Source organism: Micropterus salmoides, unplaced genomic scaffold (assembly GCF_014851395.1).
Source record: "Micropterus salmoides isolate LMB-PRFRI ecotype aquatic unplaced genomic scaffold, ASM1485139v1 Ms_hic_scaffold_12, whole genome shotgun sequence".
NCBI lineage: Eukaryota > Metazoa > Chordata > Actinopteri > Centrarchiformes > Centrarchidae > Micropterus > Micropterus salmoides.
The window spans coordinates 17928139-17945969 of NW_024040263.1; the positions used below are offsets into that span (position 1 = coordinate 17928139).

The window sequence follows — 17831 nt, forward strand, 5'->3', positions numbered from 1 at the left end:
AGATAAATACTGCCTTTCAGAGAGAAAGTGAAATCCCTCCTCAGTAGTCTAGATCACGGGTGCAAGTTGCCAGGTTTTGTAAAGCACCCTTACCTCTCTCCCTATTAACTTTACATTTGTGTGTGGATGCCAGTTTCACAGAATCCAATCCACATTTATTCAGCTCTGCTGCCACGGTGTGATATTTCTCATATTTATTTAGCAGCGTTACTGTGCTGCTGCCAGTGTATGAAATTCAGCTCCTTCTGTCTCCATTTTTGCGTGGTTGCCAGTGTTTGTGTGAAACATCACCACTGCCCCCACCAAACCAAGAGAGTGAATAGTATTGGCACCATGAATTCTCACTCTTGCCATCTGCCACCCAAACTGTAATTCAATTTCACTTATCTTTTTTTATGAAGCAGAAGTTAATAGAGCAGGCTTATTAAATCAGGGGATTTTTCACGCCAGCTAGAGTGTCACTGGAGCTTGACTCTGCCACATACGCACCACTGTCCAATGTTTTACACACATTTTGTACATGTTAATTTTAGGACATCTATGGAGTGACTTTTGTACTGTGCACTTGTTCTGGATGTATACAGCTATAATACAAAATCATCATCATGATGTACAATTATGACAACTTTAAATAATTATATATCAGATATCCAGACTGCATTTTTTTCTCTCTTTCTGCTATTCAGAATCTTTTTCATGTGTATTACTGGGTGTGGGGGTAATTTTTGCCTTAATTAGACCGTACAGTCAAAGAGAGACAGGAAACGTGAGCGAGAGGGAATGAGTAACAGAGGCCGCTGCGATGAGGACTTTAGCCTTTGTATATGGTGCGTGTGCTCTACCAGGTGAGCAAACTAATGCCCCTGCTATTCAGAATCTTTGACGCTTTTAATCAAAACCTCTACAGTTCAAAGCTGTGAAGGCGCAGACATAGTAAGCAATCACCGTCAAAACTTTCTGGCAAACTCCACACAGTTGGCCTTAAGCTCATTATGTATGTTGCATGGAGGCGTTCATGCTGTGTTAGTTAATCAGGATTACTCAGCAGAGCAACATTTGGACATGGTTCTGTCTAATCCGCTGTGAAAGGCAACGTGTTCCTCATTTCTCAGTGGGTTGCACTGATTATGCATCAGCTAGGTAGACATGCATGGCAGGGCTGTAGCCTGTAGGTGCAAAGTTGTATAATAGTGCAACATTAAAAATGTGATAATTCCTTCACATGTGTGATATGATGTTTTAAAACAAAGGGGATTTTCTCATCGGGTGCCTAAGAATTAGTTACAGCAGTTATCTGTATAGGCATACAGTGCATATGAAATGAGTTGGACGGTAAAGTCCACATGGATTTCTACATGTGCATGCTATTCCATTGGAGCGTGAGAGGATAATTTGTTGGGGATTTCAAATAATTACTTTTCAGTTTCCATAATTTTCCTTTGGATAAGTCTGAAATTCTAATGATTCCAATCCTGAAACTCATTAAAACAGTTAGCACCGCAGAAGCTTAACTTTCAAGGAGCTTAACTTTATATAGTACACGCACGTACAGTATATATAAAGATTATAATCAGATTAAATTAAATGTACTTTTAAATATACACACATTAAGTGTATATAAATTACTAAACCACCATCGAGACATGATAAAGTACTGTAAGTCTGGAAAGTATGGTATTGTAATACATGAACATTATAGTACATGTTGAAGAATGGCTGAATGTTTTCAAGCTAACTGGGAAAGTACGCTTGATAAATGAGTTCTTGCTGTTTTGGGTTTTTAATCAGAAAATTGTACATTTAAACTATGAGCTCAGAGCTGCTACTTTACAATGTGAAGTTGAGTTAACGAACAAAGTAAGGCCAATTTATAGGCAGGAAATAATTTATAAAGAATCATTGTTGTGGGAGAAGTTTTGTTAATGTTAACAAATGGTTTATTAAATGAAGAGGAAGTTACTCTTTGTTCATAACTGTCTGCTGAATTTTAGGGCCAAGTTATTACAAGTCATTTTGCTCATCTTTTTTCATCAGTAATAATGACATTGTGCACATAAAGATAATTCCTGAGAAGCAAGCATGAAACACAAGCAGTAAGTACAAGTTTTAAGCGAACCCCCAGTATAACCAAACCTATTTGGAAGAAGAAATGACGGGAAGGTAAAGGTAAAGTTGTTACCTTACCTTCAGTTGTAAACATCCATCACAGTGTTAAGACCAACATCTTAGTTCAGCTTTTATTTACCATTCACGCCTGAGTTGTGTGTGTACTCTGTTGTCCTGTGCAATGAGGGATTATTAGTGAAAAGTCAGGTGCTCTCACTTTTGGTTTTAGTTTTAAAGAAAGTGGTACAGATAATCTGGCTGCTCATGTTTTTGCCCCATTGGACTTCATTGCAGCAGATCTCATCTCATTGGTGTGTACAATGTTTTTGTAGAAATGCTATAAAATTAAGACAAAGTTCTAATAAAGTCATGTTACTTAGATGCTGAAGTGTAGAGGATAAGTAATCCAACTAATGAATATTTAGTTGTTTCATGTCGATATTATTCTCAAGTGGAGCTTTGTTGTGGAGCTACTCTGCAAACTTTAACTCTCTGCCACAATGTATCCCTGTCCTTCAGATCCTGGTCCATGTCGGCTTCCTAACAGAAGAGTCTGGAGATGTTTTCAGCCCAAAAGTGCTGAAGGGGGGTCCTCTGGGAGAGATGGTCCAGTGGGCGGACATCCTCACTGCCCTCCATGTTTTGGGACATAACCTCAAGATCTCCATGTCTGTCAAGGAGCTGCAGGGGTAAGTTACTGAGTTGGTTTTGAGCAGATGGTAATGCACATGTTAACCCAATGTATTATTCATCAAATTCAACTCTCTGTTCATCATTCCCATGATATCTCCCCTTCAGTGAAACCTTGTTTTCATCTCTGCTAAATGTGCAAACTGTGAATTTGCCTAGTTTGACTGTAAAAGCAGCAAATACTGCTGGTGTTAATAATGTAAAGAAGCTGCAAAGATCAAGGAGTTACTGCCACAGCTGAAAAGCAGAATAAATCTTAATTAACAAATGACTGGCATTAAGAGAAGCTAATAGGTGGTAGGGTAGGGTTGATGTAGGGATTATCCATATATACAGTAAATACATGTTTACTTTAAAAAGAGAAAGGTTATTGATTGGCAGGGTCAAGGCAATAAGTAAACAATGTGATCACTTTAAGTATGGCTGTTTCTAACGTCAGCATGTTTTGTTTACTGTATAAATTACTTTTGCTAATGTCATCATGTCAAGGTTGTATTTAATATGTTTATTAGGACGGATACAAAATGACTGCAACAACATTACGCCTGCTGACAGCTGTGACAACAAACCGATGATCTTTTACAATCCTCCTGCTGTCACTGTGCTCTTGTACTCATATTTTATTCAAAATGTTTAAGAGAGCAATGAGCTTTAATTACACGCCATTCCCACTTAACCCAAAGATCAGGTATGAGGGCTGTAAGGGTTGATTTATTTGTCGCTGTATTGATCCCGTATTGACACACTCACAGCACCCTGTCAGTATGACTGCGTCGGTGTGTGTCTTTCTATCCCCTGCGTCAGCACACTTACATGTTTCTGCTGACGGATACAGCTGTAGAGCCAACACACACACTCATACACACACAGACGGGTGGATGGATGTAAATCTACCCTGTTGGGAGAGATCCCTCAGGCTTGTTCTGTCCTGTTTATGCAATATCCACTTCATGGCCAAGACTGAATAAATCACACAGGTTGTCAGGTTCCCATGAAGATGGATGGCTACTGTTGCACAGTAAAATTATGAATAGGTATGAGCTTGAGAAGACAACTGAATCATACTGGAGATGGGCGACGTCTTTGTTCAGCCTTGATTGGGCAGTAGTCTTTGTCTTTCTGCCATCGTTGATCACTGCGATGACACAGCTATGGAGTATAAATCAATATGGCGATGTCTACAGAGACCCCACTGTACTCTTTTACACTGTGCACTGCCTGCAACAACTCTCACAAATTATAGAAGAATAATTGTATTGACCTACAGCCTTTGGCAGTCATTTTGTAGACATATAACACCTCTGCAGAGAGCAGGAGTTGGTGGGAAAATCTCTAGGAATTTTACACTTAAAAAATGTTTTTTATAGATGGCAGGGACATTCACAAGGCTGAGTTCAGTTGTCAGACTTGAAATGGATGGTGGGTTCATTTTTACTGCGTATATGTCACTGTAGTGTCTTGGGACGACCATTTTAAAATTGGTTTATCTCACAACCCGGGGTTTGCTGTTTTAGGCGACTCTGCAGTATAATGTGACATACCAGCGTGAAGAATAATTTTGTTCACCTTGCCCGCATGGAATGGCTTTGGAAGAAAGAAATGGCTTTTAGCTTTGGATTACTCGGGGAAGCAGTTAAATCTTTCTTCAAACTGAATTTAGATCCTGACTCAGTTCTTTTAAAAACACTGGTGTGAGAAATACCACATCAGCTATGCCTCCTGATGTCAATCTTTCCACATGGTTTGCCTCAGGAAAGTGGAACAGAGAAGGGTTACGCCATTTGTCCAATAGTTTTTTGTTGATGTGTCACTTTTTGGTTCTCACACCTTTCATTTCCCTTGGTCCCTGCCTTCAGTAAGAAACAAAATTAGGAATTAAAGTTGAACTAAGGTGATAATGCAGTTTGGCTGTCATTGAGTTGTACTATAAGAATAAAAATGCTGTGTTCTTCTTTCGTATGTCTCTCAAGTTCCCCATAAATCTGTCTTTATTAAGCTTTGGCTCATCATAATGTTTGGAAAATCGTACAGCTACAGTTTGGCTTTAGTCATTTTTAGACTGAACCTGAAGGTAACATGTTAGAGATGATAGTGTAACACTGTAAAACGGTCCATTCAGTTAAACCATCAATGACAAAATCCATTCTGGGAAAACAGATACTGCTTAAAGGAGGATACACTGTTTTTAGCCATTCATTTCCTGCCTCACTACCACTACACACACAGTGATTTGAAAAGCATGAGTTTTATTCTGTTGTTGGCACAGTAAAATACATAGAGGGTAAAAACATTATTTGTGAAAGAATTAAATGTTTAGAGTATCCTCGAAAAGAAATCTGCTGCATTTTTGTGTTGTTTCTCTGTACACTCACAATGACTTTGTGTATATTCATGTCATTTAATTCAAATGCAGTCATCACTTTTTGTCAGTAAACAGACAAGAAATTAGGAAACCACCTTGAATAGCGTCTAAATTTCACAAAAAATATCACTCTGATGCAAATCAACAAACGCATTTTGTGAAATTTCATGCAACACAGTATTTCCACACAGATGTCTTGAGTTGATGTGATTGTTGTTACTGATGTTGATTCATTGTGGTACCAAGTCAGAATATTCTTTGCTGGTGTAATGGAAGTAAAGACAAACAATAAAAACATGTCCTATTACATTGTTTAGGGTGAATAAGTCCCTCAAAACTTATGGCACTTGAGGTGCAACTTGTAGTACACAGTACAGTTATATATCTCTATTTTTTTCTCTACCACTGTCTCTTATAGCACTACAGTGTAGTTTCTTTCTATACTTACTTTCTCTCTACTTGTTCCCAATATTGTTCAGTTTTATAAACATGCTACACTTCTTCCTTTGTTCCTTTGAGGTAAGACATTTTGAAAAAATATTTCACACACCAGGTAGACAGACACACACACAAAGATGTAGTCAAGACACATTTTTACAGACAAATGGTCTGACAATCTAAGTGGGCAGACCGACTGAGACAAGTGGAAAACCAAGCAGACAGTTAACAATTGCCCCAAAGAGGCTGCTTAGTGAAAGTTGAGTCCAAACGCAGATTTTTATTTGCTTTTCTTCCGGCAGAACAAGAAGTGCCCAGATCCGCCCACATCCGCAATTCCACAACTCAACATTGTGGTGTGTGTGTCCATGGCCGTTTGTGTGTACACGTAGTCTGTAAAACATTGCTCTCATGGCCACATCTGAGAGTTGTATTTGGCTGAAGAGGGAACAGAGAGTAGCTGTAATTGGCCACTGAGGGGATTTTTTGGTCTTACTGTATACTGTATATAACATACACCCTGATTTGTAGTTTCCAATCAGCATTCCAGTCATGCTGCTGGACTTAATTGCGTAGAGATGGATGTTCAGAGCACATAGAGATTCACTAGCATTTTGTGGCCCACAGACAATGGAGTGAAAATAAACCAGATTATGTGGACAAAAAACTTCTATTGATTCCTCTATTGAAACAGAGCTCTTAAGTTGGTGATAAAAAGCTCTTTAGATTTATGCTTTTGTGCTCTCTCTACATCAAAGGGATAGTAAGTGTTTGTAATCCAATATACTTTTTGTTAAATTCAGCGAATATTTCCTCTGAGGAAACACTGAAGGGAGGGGTGTATATGTTTGGCATTTGAGTTCAAATATCAAAAATTCTTCTGCTGAATCACTTACTCTCCTGTTAACGTGATTCAGTGTTGCCAACTTAGCCACTTTGTTGCTATATTTGGCGAGTTTTCAGACACCTCTACCGACTCATTCATTCACTCATTCAAAAAAGCTCAGAGTGACAAATCTAACAACTTTTTCCGGTGTTATTGGAGACTTTTGGAGACTCTAACTTGAAAGCACGTATCGTTCTTGTACTCCTCTCAACAAGCTGCGGGTGCTGCTGTGGGCCCGTCCCAAAGCACTCACAGTCGGCCCAGTCCTCACGCAGCAGTCCCTCCCAGCTGCATTCAGAGCAGGAGATGTTCACCCCTCTGTGTCCAGAGACTGCAAATGAATTGTAGTTCTAAACATATTTAGGGTGTTCTTTACTCCCTTTTTGTCTCTCCCACTACATTATTCCTCTCTCCTACAGAGTCTATCACAATTGCATGGATATGGCAATTTATGCAAATTATTTGATGATGTCATGTAGCAACTTTTGGGACTGCCAATAGCAAATTTCCTTAATGAGGAGTTGGCAAACACTGGTGTATTGTGTTGTCTTGTAGTCTGCCGGTCATAATGATACAGGGAATCATTCACTTATAATCTCCCTTTTCTGTGGAACAGTAGAGACATATCTCAGTAGGCTACAGAAAAGTGCTGTGTTGGCATCTATGTAGTTGGGGCTTGTTATTTTAATATGCAAATAAGGTTTCTTCACGTACATTTTTTTTGAAGGCTCACTGATAAATTCCCTCCCTTTGTTTTTGGATCATGGACTGTCCTTCATTGCTGCGCAAAGCAGAAATTTTATTTGCACCATTTACTAACCCCACACAACAGCACACACAAACCTGAGTTAATTCAATACAGCTTTTTGCATCTCCTCGTCTCTGCTGAGTGTGCACTCCTCACAATGTGGGCTAACTGAGTAGTTTGATGGAAATGAAGCTGAATTTGGTGCCAATTAGATTGGCAAGGCACCTGAGATGTATTAGTGTGAGAGGGAGAAAAGACAGGGCTGTGCATGCTCTACAATACAGGTCCAGATCACAGAGAGCTACTGCAGTCAATGTGAAGGTGTATGGTCAGCATCTTTTGTGCCTGATTATCTCACTACTGTAAGGAGATATATAGAAAGTTCAAGAACATTGAAAGATAAAAGACTGACACAGGAGAGAAAGAAGTGGCCTTTTGAGCACAAACTAGAAACACCATGTGGCCTGAAGAAGTAGACATTGTATAGGACAGTAACATGGATGTGAAACACACACAGATTGCTACTGCTCTAGGGCATCACATATGGTGCTGACAGTGTGGGGGTTTACGTAGAAAACAATGGACATGGATGTTTTGCTGTGTGTCATACATTGTATGTTAGCCTTAATGTAATGACCACCATGAGTACATCTAAAGCAGTAAAGGTGTCATTACGAGAATACAAAAAAGTTGACAAAGCTGATTTGTGAAAAGCAAGATGAAAAAGACAAATTAGAAACTAGACTGAATTAAGAGACCTGCAGACACTGTCAGGACTGCTTCTCGGATGGTCGAATAGCTTTGGACTTTTCTCGTTAGCTCTCTTTTAAGTTATACAATCATATGCACTCTTCATGTCTATAACCAAGTGTTACACAATTAAGTCCTTCCAGAAGAGACTGTCTGAAAATGTGCGCCATTATCTCCATACTTAAACAATAACACACTTGTTACCACCCGCCTTCCGCTGTAGCTGTTTATGACGACTATAAACACTTTTGACTTCTGTTGTTGAAAACTGTTCGATATTAAATTCATCAGATTTTATTGAATTCTTTCTGAATATTTAGGTCTTGTTTGTCAGATTAGGGTTTCTTCCCTTTCTTCTTTCTCCACCGAAGAGTTTAATTTCAATGCTAGTCATCAATCGATTTTGTGTCATGTTTTGTATACTTAAGTGTTTCAGTTGGGGTCATAGGATAGAATAAACAAACAATATTCAAAGTAAGAATATCTGGCCAACCATATGGGCAAATAGATGTTTGCCTTTATAAATTTGTTTCCTTAAAGTTTTCCATGTGGATTTTGTCCTGATTACCAATTTAAAACCAAAATCAAGGTCACATACCTTTTAAATCCCTCTTCATCTCTTCCTATAACTTCAAGTTTCACAATTGTATCCCAACTGCAGGTAATGTCTCAGTTGCCATGGAAATTATAGTCCTAGCCTTTGGGGGTTGGAGGTGGAGACACACAGAGTAACAGTCAATCAACACCTCCAATATAGTAAAGAGGAGAGAGGAAGTGGGGAATCCAAAAGGACCAAATCTCTTTTGTCCCTGAGATGTGCTGATAATTGGATAGTGTGACTTGACAGATGTAAGGTCTGCAGCAGGACTGGGGGAACGAGCTCAAGTGCACATAACACTAACACTAAATGTGAACATAACACTAATCCAAAACTTTACCTAAAACCCTGTGCTCAGTCAATGTGCCACCTTTCTTACTTTGCCCCTGCACCTAAGAGTGATTTCTAGGGTGATCTAAGTACACTTGACCCCAAAGGTCAGTTCGTTCGATAGTGTGAACTAGCGCTGTCGCCAACTAAGGATTTATATAGTCGAATCAGAATTGTCAAGTCTTGCCTATAGTTGACTGATAGTCGAATCATCTGTTTATGGGCAGGAAGGGGGGGTTAAACACGGTAGCTCCACTTTAATCTCGAGAAGCTGCAGAGCTGCAGTCTCTGTTCATTACTCGCTGTAACTTATACTGAACATTTCCAGCTAAACTGAGGCTTATTGTTGACCATTTTCTCTCTGCTCGCCTGCCATTCACCGGTCTTGTGCAGAGTTCAGAGCGTGCATGCTGTGCAGCTGACAACTGCATGCATGTCGCGGTTTCTCGCGGATCTATTCCAAGTAACAATTGAAAAATTATATAATAATCTTTGTGTGGTTCATCAATGGTGATAAATGATCTGAATTTCCTACGAGGTGCGGACAACACGGCACAACACCGGCAGAGCTGATGCTCTCTCTCTTCCTCGTATGTCAAACACACACACCCTTTGAAGCGCCCCCTACCTTAAGGGTTAGGGTTAAAATGTTGGATTTATTCACACACTTAAAAAAATATATATTAAAAGCTTCTTTCTTTTCACATTTCTATTTACAGCATAATATATTGAAATTTCTATCATAATAGGCTGTATATTAACTTATTGGGAGAAAACCGGTGTGTAAAACATTGAGCTCCCCCACATTCACCTTATTCCGCCCACTTTTAATACTTCATCCTTCTGCATTTTTCATCCGACTTCAGTTAATACTGATACATCACGTCTGGTAGTAGTTTGCTAGTTATAATGGTTAGATGATTTATTTTTAGCTAGCAATAACCAAACATAATCAAATATGACAAGTAATGCCCCAAATATTTCGAAATGGAAGCAGACAGAAAACTACATAAGAAGAACAAATGGTCCTAAAGTGTCCCTTCCATCGTCAGTGTAAACATGGGTAATTAGCATAGGCAATTTGACAATATGAAGAAGTAGCCAGAGAGAACCGAGTGGGACATATTTTACAAACCTTACTTAGACCTGTCTGAAAGAGTTGATGGAGCAGCTATGAAAAATTATAAAAGTACCGAGACCTACGTGTAGGCTAAGGTACTGTTACACACAGAGGGGGATTTCATCTTTTTAAAGGCCAATGTGAAACCCAGCCAGTCCAGCAGCCCGAACCTTACGGCACAGGTACTACCGTTGCTAGTTACTAGCACCCAGGGATCAGTGGCTTCGTCGCTGGTTCGGGAAGGTCATGTAGCCACGCAGCCTTGATATTATGAAAGGTAAGACTATCTAGATTATACATACATTATTATTATTACCTTGCAACGTTTGTGTTGTTAACAGACGTATGTTATTAATGTGAGTACATTCCTGTAAGGTTTAGGGGAATCTACAGATCTCACCTTGTTTACGTCTATAAAAAATAAATATTTACTGACAGGTAACATCTGGTCACATTGAAAACGTTTATAAAGAACTATTAACTGACAGGTATCATGTGATCAAATTGTAAAGGTTTATAAAAATGATTTACTGACAGCTAACATCTGGTCACATTGAAAAGGTTTATAAAAATGATTTACTGACAGCTAACATCTGGTCACATTATAAAGGCTTATAAAGAAAAACTAAGGCGACTGACTAAGGCGGTGGTTCCTCAATGTTGTTCCTCAGAGTTATATGTACAATGCAGCCCGATCAATATCCATATCTGAATGAGAGATGTAACTAACTGGTCGGCTAACATCTGCGATATATGTAAACAGGAATAACGTGAGCTATAGTTAGAGTGTAATGGAGATCATAATATCTTCTAACACCTTAATGTCAAATATGAAATACATAGCGTTAGGTACTGTTAGGCAATGGTAATCATGCAAATACATTGTATTTAGTTACTTTAGTTACCTGCTCGGTACTGATCTATAAATGTATTTATAGAACGGACTTAACAAACGTAACTTTATGCAGTTGAAGACGTATATAACTAGCTTATCTGAATCTGACAACCTGTCTAGCACCAGACGTAGCTTCTTTACAGGAGCATCTTAGCCGAACACTTCATCAGTCGGCTATCCCGAAATGATATGAACCATAGCTATGCTAACACATGGGCGCAGTGCGCTTTAGGTGTAAGTTGTAAAATGCACAACAACACTCCGACCTTAGTCACATTATGCTCATAACGTTGTGTGTGCAATTGTTCTCGCCTCTTAAAACTTCTCATCTTTTCTCAGTTATTGTCTGACGTTACTGCTAGCAGCTAGCTTAGGTCCCACTCAACTGGAAGTAATGGTCCCACTCCGCCGGAAGTAGGATGACAACACAAATGCAATGGCGTCACCCTTGTTGTCGTGGAAAATGAGTTGAATAGCCAAAATGGTAAGATCCTATCCCATTGCGAAGATTCAACTGTGAGATTGACAGTCAAATCAGGCTCCACCCATCGAAGCATCGAATCTTCGACTATTCGGGGTCAGCCCTAGTGTGAACACTGTGTACTGTACTGTACTTTTCCTCACGGTTGGGCACACAGGTGAACCGTAGATTCATTAGAAGGTTTAACCATCATAGTTTGAAAAACAGTTTTACTGCGTGTCACTTGTTAAAGTAATAAATCTGTAAATCGTGATGCAGATATGCAGTGAAAAGATAGAAAAACAGCTGCATGCTATGTTTAACTCTGAAGTGCAATGATTAGTTAGGGGAGAGTGACTAATTTAAAAGACGTTGCATTCTGTAGGCTGTGACTTCGGAACATTGTCTGATTTTCTGATCCGTGCCTTAAACACACAGAATCCAAACCGTGATTTTTGTGATCCGTTGCACGCCTAGTTCATTGAAAAAGTGGTCTCGAGTACAGTTCATATGTATTCTGGTACGGATCGTATCAGGTGTAAAAACATCTGTACTGTAATTCTAGTTTGGCTTTCGCAGTGTGAACTCATGCCTCTCCTCTGTCTTCTCATTTTGCCAGTCAAACTAACAAAAGGAATTGTTGTCAATCTATTGTGGCTTTTTTGTTCTGTTTTTTTAAACCTCTCTTTCCTACTCCAAACTGTACTGGAAAGGAATCCACAGGAATATCAGTTTCAAAGGTCAAATCTGCTGGTCTGACTTTTGGACAGGTCATCAGTGTTAAAAGCATATAGAGCTTTTTGCATCTAGATATAAAGCACCGCGACAGTGAGCGCTACTTTTGGGACTTAAGGCAGTTCAGTAGAGCAGTTGTGTGTGTGCTTTATCTACTTAGTGGACTGCATGTAGCTCTGTCTGTCTGGTGTGAGAGGGAGCGTTTTACAGGAAGAGAAAGGTTCCATACGTGTTTATGAATCTTGTGTGTGTGCATGTAGTACTATAGCAGTGACGACGTGCTGTAAAAGACCTAAAAATAGTTTGCCACATAAGCTCATTGCTGTAAGTCTGGCGCTTTGGCCCAGAAATGGCTTGCATAACCCAAGAGATTAATGCAAAAAGAGCTATCCACTAAGGTTACATAACGTCTTATTCAATTGGATTGGTCTTCAGATCCTCTGTGTTGCACACTTGTTTTTCTCTGCATTTTGTTCTCTGTCTTGTATGTGCTCTATTTTGACCCTCACTGCAACACCTTTAAATCTCTCTCTTCCTTCTATTTTCTGTTTCTGCCAGTGTCTCCTATTGCTTTTGGTTAAAATGACCATCTCTCACTTTCATGTTTGTCAACATCAGTGGACTAAATGTGTTCTGACCTTGTTAAGTGGCAGCCTCAGTGAAGAAAACATTAAATATTACTAATGCAATGTGCAGAATAAGCAAGTGGATGTTCATGTGTGGGTGGTTGTGGGAGTTGCTGTGTTCACTACTTTATTCTCATTTTGTTCCAAGGTGTTTCTGTTTTTCTGTAAAGTCAAAGGCTAACCCTGGGCCTCATAAACACCTCTCATTCTATCTGTCTCTCCCACTGTCTCTCTGAGTAATTTAAGCCTGGCATAAAAATGCATCTTGTATCCAGATTGTATCTAGATATGATTTAAACCTGATTACATTTACACCTGGTATTAATGTGCATTCATTTCCAGTGTCCCCACTGAGATCCAATCTCTCATCGGTGCACCAATGTAAATGCTCAGACAGAAAGTGAAAATTAAACTTAAGATTGCCTGACATAATTTCCTTGTGCTACCTTTGAACATAATGTTTACTCCTTTCTGTTATAATAGTAGTATATATTAGGTTTAACTCAACAGTGTGACTTCTTGTTCACAAACAGATCCGTTCAGTTCACTGTTCACCAAAAACATGTGCACGTTCAATGAACGTCGCTATTTAAGGGCGTTCATGTACAACACTGGATATACTGCATTTACATTTGTGTTCAATGAGGTCACAATGCAGCAACGCATCAAATCACAATCCGCAGTGCGTCTTCTGTGCATTTACACCTTTTATTGCCATGTTTAAATTGGCTACATGTCTCTTCACCCCTATTAACTTGACTCCCTCACCTTCCACCATCATTAAAGTGAAGCCTGTAGAGACTGGAGCTGCTCTCCCACAGGCTGGCTACGAGCTGCCTTACTATTCCTGCCCCAAGAAGATAAGAATACACACACATACATACACACACACACACACACACACACACACACGGTGAACATATGTACACAAATACATATTCTCTTTAAAACCCTGATCTTGCTTTCCTTCCTTCTCCCTGGCAATTAGGCGGCTCTCACTTTCCTTACATCACTGCTTTCTCTTATTTCCTAATACTTTTCTTTTCCTTCTGACTTTGTTGTGCAAGTGAACAACTATGCAGGTTTAGAAGGAAACAACTTGTAAAGCAGCTGACTCGAAACATTATTATACATTTGGCTGTAAGTGTGGGGGAGAAGCGTCTCCTGTTAAAAAATATCCAAGCTTTGAGTTATGTAGGGAGTGTGTATCTGATCTTTATCCAAGAGAACCTGCTGAGTTGTGTGAAACTCCTGAAGAGACTTGTGAGGTAGCTCCGTCTTCACTGTAGCACATTAACATTGATCAGTTGTGGGGTCTGTTTTTGTGTGTGAGTTGGGTGTGTGAGACAGAGCGTCAGCTCATCTCCTTGTAAAAAAAAAAAAAAAAAAAAATGAAGTGTGCAAATGAGTAGTATGCTCAGTCTGCATCATTTTGTCTGCTTAGTGTGTCTGAGTTAGCAGACACAAATCACAAGCAAACTCCCTCTCCTCTCCTCTCCTCTCCTCTCCTCTTCCTCTCCTCTTGGAACATCCTTTCTCTTCTCTTCTCCTCTCCTCTCTGTAGATCCTATGTCTTCTCCACTCTGCTCTTCTCTCCTCTCCTCTTTATATATCCTATCTGCTCTCCTCTTTTTGTCTATCTGTTCCTTTTTCTTTCTTCCTGCAGTTGTTCCTCTCTAAGCTCAAATCAATGTGCTTGTTAGCAACTTCCCAGATTTTTACAGCATTTCATCACCCCTACCCTTACTTGCAACCCCTTAGAGACACACACACCACAGCAGCACACACTTGGTAATGACTTCCTTTATCCCTTGTCTCAGATATGAAACAAGGGAAAAAACAGTTGTGGCCCATGGGTGACTTTGTCTTTCATTACTGGTGTTGCTTTGACTCACATCTTCACATGACATTACCTTTAATTGGTCTGCGTGACACAACTGGGACTCGGAAATACAAACAGGACAAGCTGTTGTTGACGCTTCTTTAGCTGATTTAGCACAATCCTTGGTGTACTTACACAAGTGTGTCTGTGTATGCTGGTATATCGAGTCCTTTTTCCCTAGGTTTTTATCCCTTTAACATGGGGGCAGTTTTACAACGTGACTAAAACCTTGGTCATAAGTAATAATGTAAATTGAAAATTGTGAAATGAGACAGATCATATCATCTGGAATATTGCTGACACATAGATAGATATAGTATAATATATAATCTTAAACACTGCATTTTTCAGTTCTACAAGGAGTTGTAGCATGCACAACGAAGAGCCAATGTTTACATTTTCCAAGACAAAGTTTCACAGTGAGTAGTACGTACAGTTAGAGAATTACATATTTACTTTATATTTTGTGGTTATGGCTGATACTGGTGCAGGATCAGCAAAGAGAAAAGGGGACAGTGATGGAGCCAATCCTGGCTGATATCGGGCAAAACCTAGTCTGCATGTCTTTGGACGGTGGGAGAAAGCCGGAGCACCCAGAGAGAACATGCAACTCCACACAGAAAGGCAGGTGGAAATGGGGTTTGAACCCACAACCTTCTTGCTGTGAGGTGACAGTGCTAACCACTGCACCACCATGCCACCCTAAGCTTGTTCAGAGTCCAGAGCCACAATCATAACATCATAACAGCACCTTCTGAGCAACAGGTTAACATATATAAATCTGTTTTCCTGTTTTTTTCTGAACAGGTATCAGCAGAAACATTTTTCTTTTATCACAGAGCAGCAAAACAGTCTATGTTCAGTAGCAAGTGTCCCTGTTAGAGTGAGGTGAATTGTTTGCCTCACGCACACCTGCTTGCTGGCGAAGTTGAATTGTCTTGAACTTTTTGTACGAAATTTGCATGGCATTGCATCCCCACAAAACTAGATGAAGGCCTATCAGGTAAAGTTATGTAGCCTATAATTTTAACTTAAGTTAAATAGGCTACAGCTGTGTAGCGCACTGAAGAAACTGTTGCCTTGGTTACTATCCATAGAGCGGCTGCCGTTTTTTTGCAGAGCTCTTGTCTCCCTTTCTGTTTACCCGAGAGAACCCACGGGGCCAAGTGACTACGTTGTGATTTTAAGAACGTTTCTACTTCGCTTTGGCATTTGATTGCTTGTCTTGCTTTTGTTTATCTACTTCTCCCACACGCTGATCAACATCCTGCCCCTCCTGGGACCCATGGTTTGACTGTATGTGTATTCAGAGTCCGTGAGCAACGGACTTTCAAAATAATAATAAAAACTGTGTTAACGTGTGATAAAATAATTGTCTGTGGTAATTAATTAATGCGTTAACGCGTTATTATCACATTAACGCATTAATGCCCAGCCCTATTAAATACTTTTACAGAGGAAAGAGGGATTTTTGTGTAATAATACTTTAAATATATATTTTTCCACATATTTAGCACGTAACAAGATGTTGACAGTTCACATAGAGACACAAGATTGAACTTGGGAAATGTATTTTTTATGTGTTATGTGTCTTTAAGTGTCATATATACTCAAAATTCCCATTTGTGTTAAAGGTAGGTCGTCTGCACAATATGTCACACTTTGCAATGTTTTAATTTTGTCACTACTCCCACGCCTAACACTGATAGTAAAGCCTTAGTCCTTAATCTTTGTCTTTATAGACACAACAGGAAAAACCAAAATGCACAGGTGTAACTAATAATATTAACAATGCTCTATATATTTAAGATCCAAGTCAGCCTTGCATTGACCCCATTTACACTCATCACTTCATGTGTCTCAGGCAGATCTGATTGAAATTGCTCGCATTTTAGCCAGATGTTAAAAAGACACATGCATCATTCTCTCCAAGACGCATGCATAATATTTTCTCCTTCAAAGTTTAGGAGGTCGGACCCCTGTGACAATGGCAGCTGATGTAACACTGAAATTAGGGAGAAAGCAGTTCCAGCATTCAGTCATCCAGAAAGCGTTTGGCTGATCTCTGGTCAGTTTGTTCACTGAATGATCTGTGTGGTTTAGAGGGAGGCATGAATGAGAACTTCCAGGTGCATTACCTCCACCTTCTGGGCTGGAGTGGTGCCAACCCTGATGCATGTAGCCCAGGTAAATGATGGATCCAGTCAGATTTGTGACCCGGGCTAATAAATACTCATATTTATTGCTAGGTGTAAATGAAACTCCTAAATCCTAAAAAGGTGTCATTATCAATTACACCTATGTTTTTCCAAAAAAAAAAAGGTTTATGGTCCCCATGGAGAAACAGGCTTCTCTGTAAGCCATTTTGGCACATTAAATCATATTGACCAGTGTGTGAAAGAAAAATAGCAACTGACCAAGAGAGAAGGGTAGAGTGGAGAGTAAAGTTCATCTTGGTATTTACTTGGCCTCAGTTGTCCCGACTGCGTGGCAGAAGGCTAAAGGATGTCAGCCTCTACCATCTGCAGGACCAAAACAGTTGGCTGTGGCTGAATAAAGTAAGGGAAAAAGAAAAGCTAGACAGACAAGTACAGCAAGGGGATGTGTCTGTTGCATGAGAGTGTGTGTTTTGTCATCCCAGACCCAGGTGCTCAGGGCTTTTCAATCTCTTCTTACTGGGGAATAGAAGCAGGAGAGGGGAGTTGTATCGTTGAATAGACTCCAAGGCCCACGGACACATTAAACGGAGCTCCAATAAAACCACCACTATCAGCCATTCATCAACGTCCTTTCCCTTCCCGAGCTTTATTTCACATGAGAGGTTGCCTAAGGCAGACGCAAAAGGGAATAAGGAAAAAAAAGTACTGATAAGAGAAGTTGGAGGAAGTGTAATGTCATGTAGTAACACATCTGAAATTCTCTAAAATGCTCTGTCTGTCTGACCCATTACAGCCCTTGTTGCCTCACTAATCTAGGTTATTGTAGTTTATCTTGGCTAACCTAAAGTGGAAAAAATAGCAAGCATTGCTGAACAGGTAATAATGACACCAAACCATGTGAGAACAACATCGATGGAAAATTCATGGATACAGGTCAGTCACAAAATTGCTGACGTAATCGCTGACGTAATCTGTACTCTGCGCATGCGTTGGCGTCTGTAGCTACCTGTCGGAAGCTCCGTCTTAAACCTGACTCTTATCCGGTT

At 39.8% G+C, this 17831-nt stretch overlaps 1 protein-coding gene across 4 annotated transcripts in view; it reads left to right on the plus strand.

Annotated features, from left to right (window-relative positions):
- The window catches only part of LOC119899255 (alpha-1,6-mannosylglycoprotein 6-beta-N-acetylglucosaminyltransferase B-like), a 162974-nt gene that overhangs the window by 87012 nt on the left and 58131 nt on the right, over positions 1-17831 (plus strand). For all 4 annotated transcript variants that reach the window (XM_038713775.1, XM_038713777.1, XM_038713776.1 and 1 more), the window contains one exon: positions 2626-2795. In XM_038713775.1, the coding sequence (XP_038569703.1) occupies positions 2626-2795 (170 nt within the window). The remainder of the gene's footprint in view (positions 1-2625; positions 2796-17831) is intronic.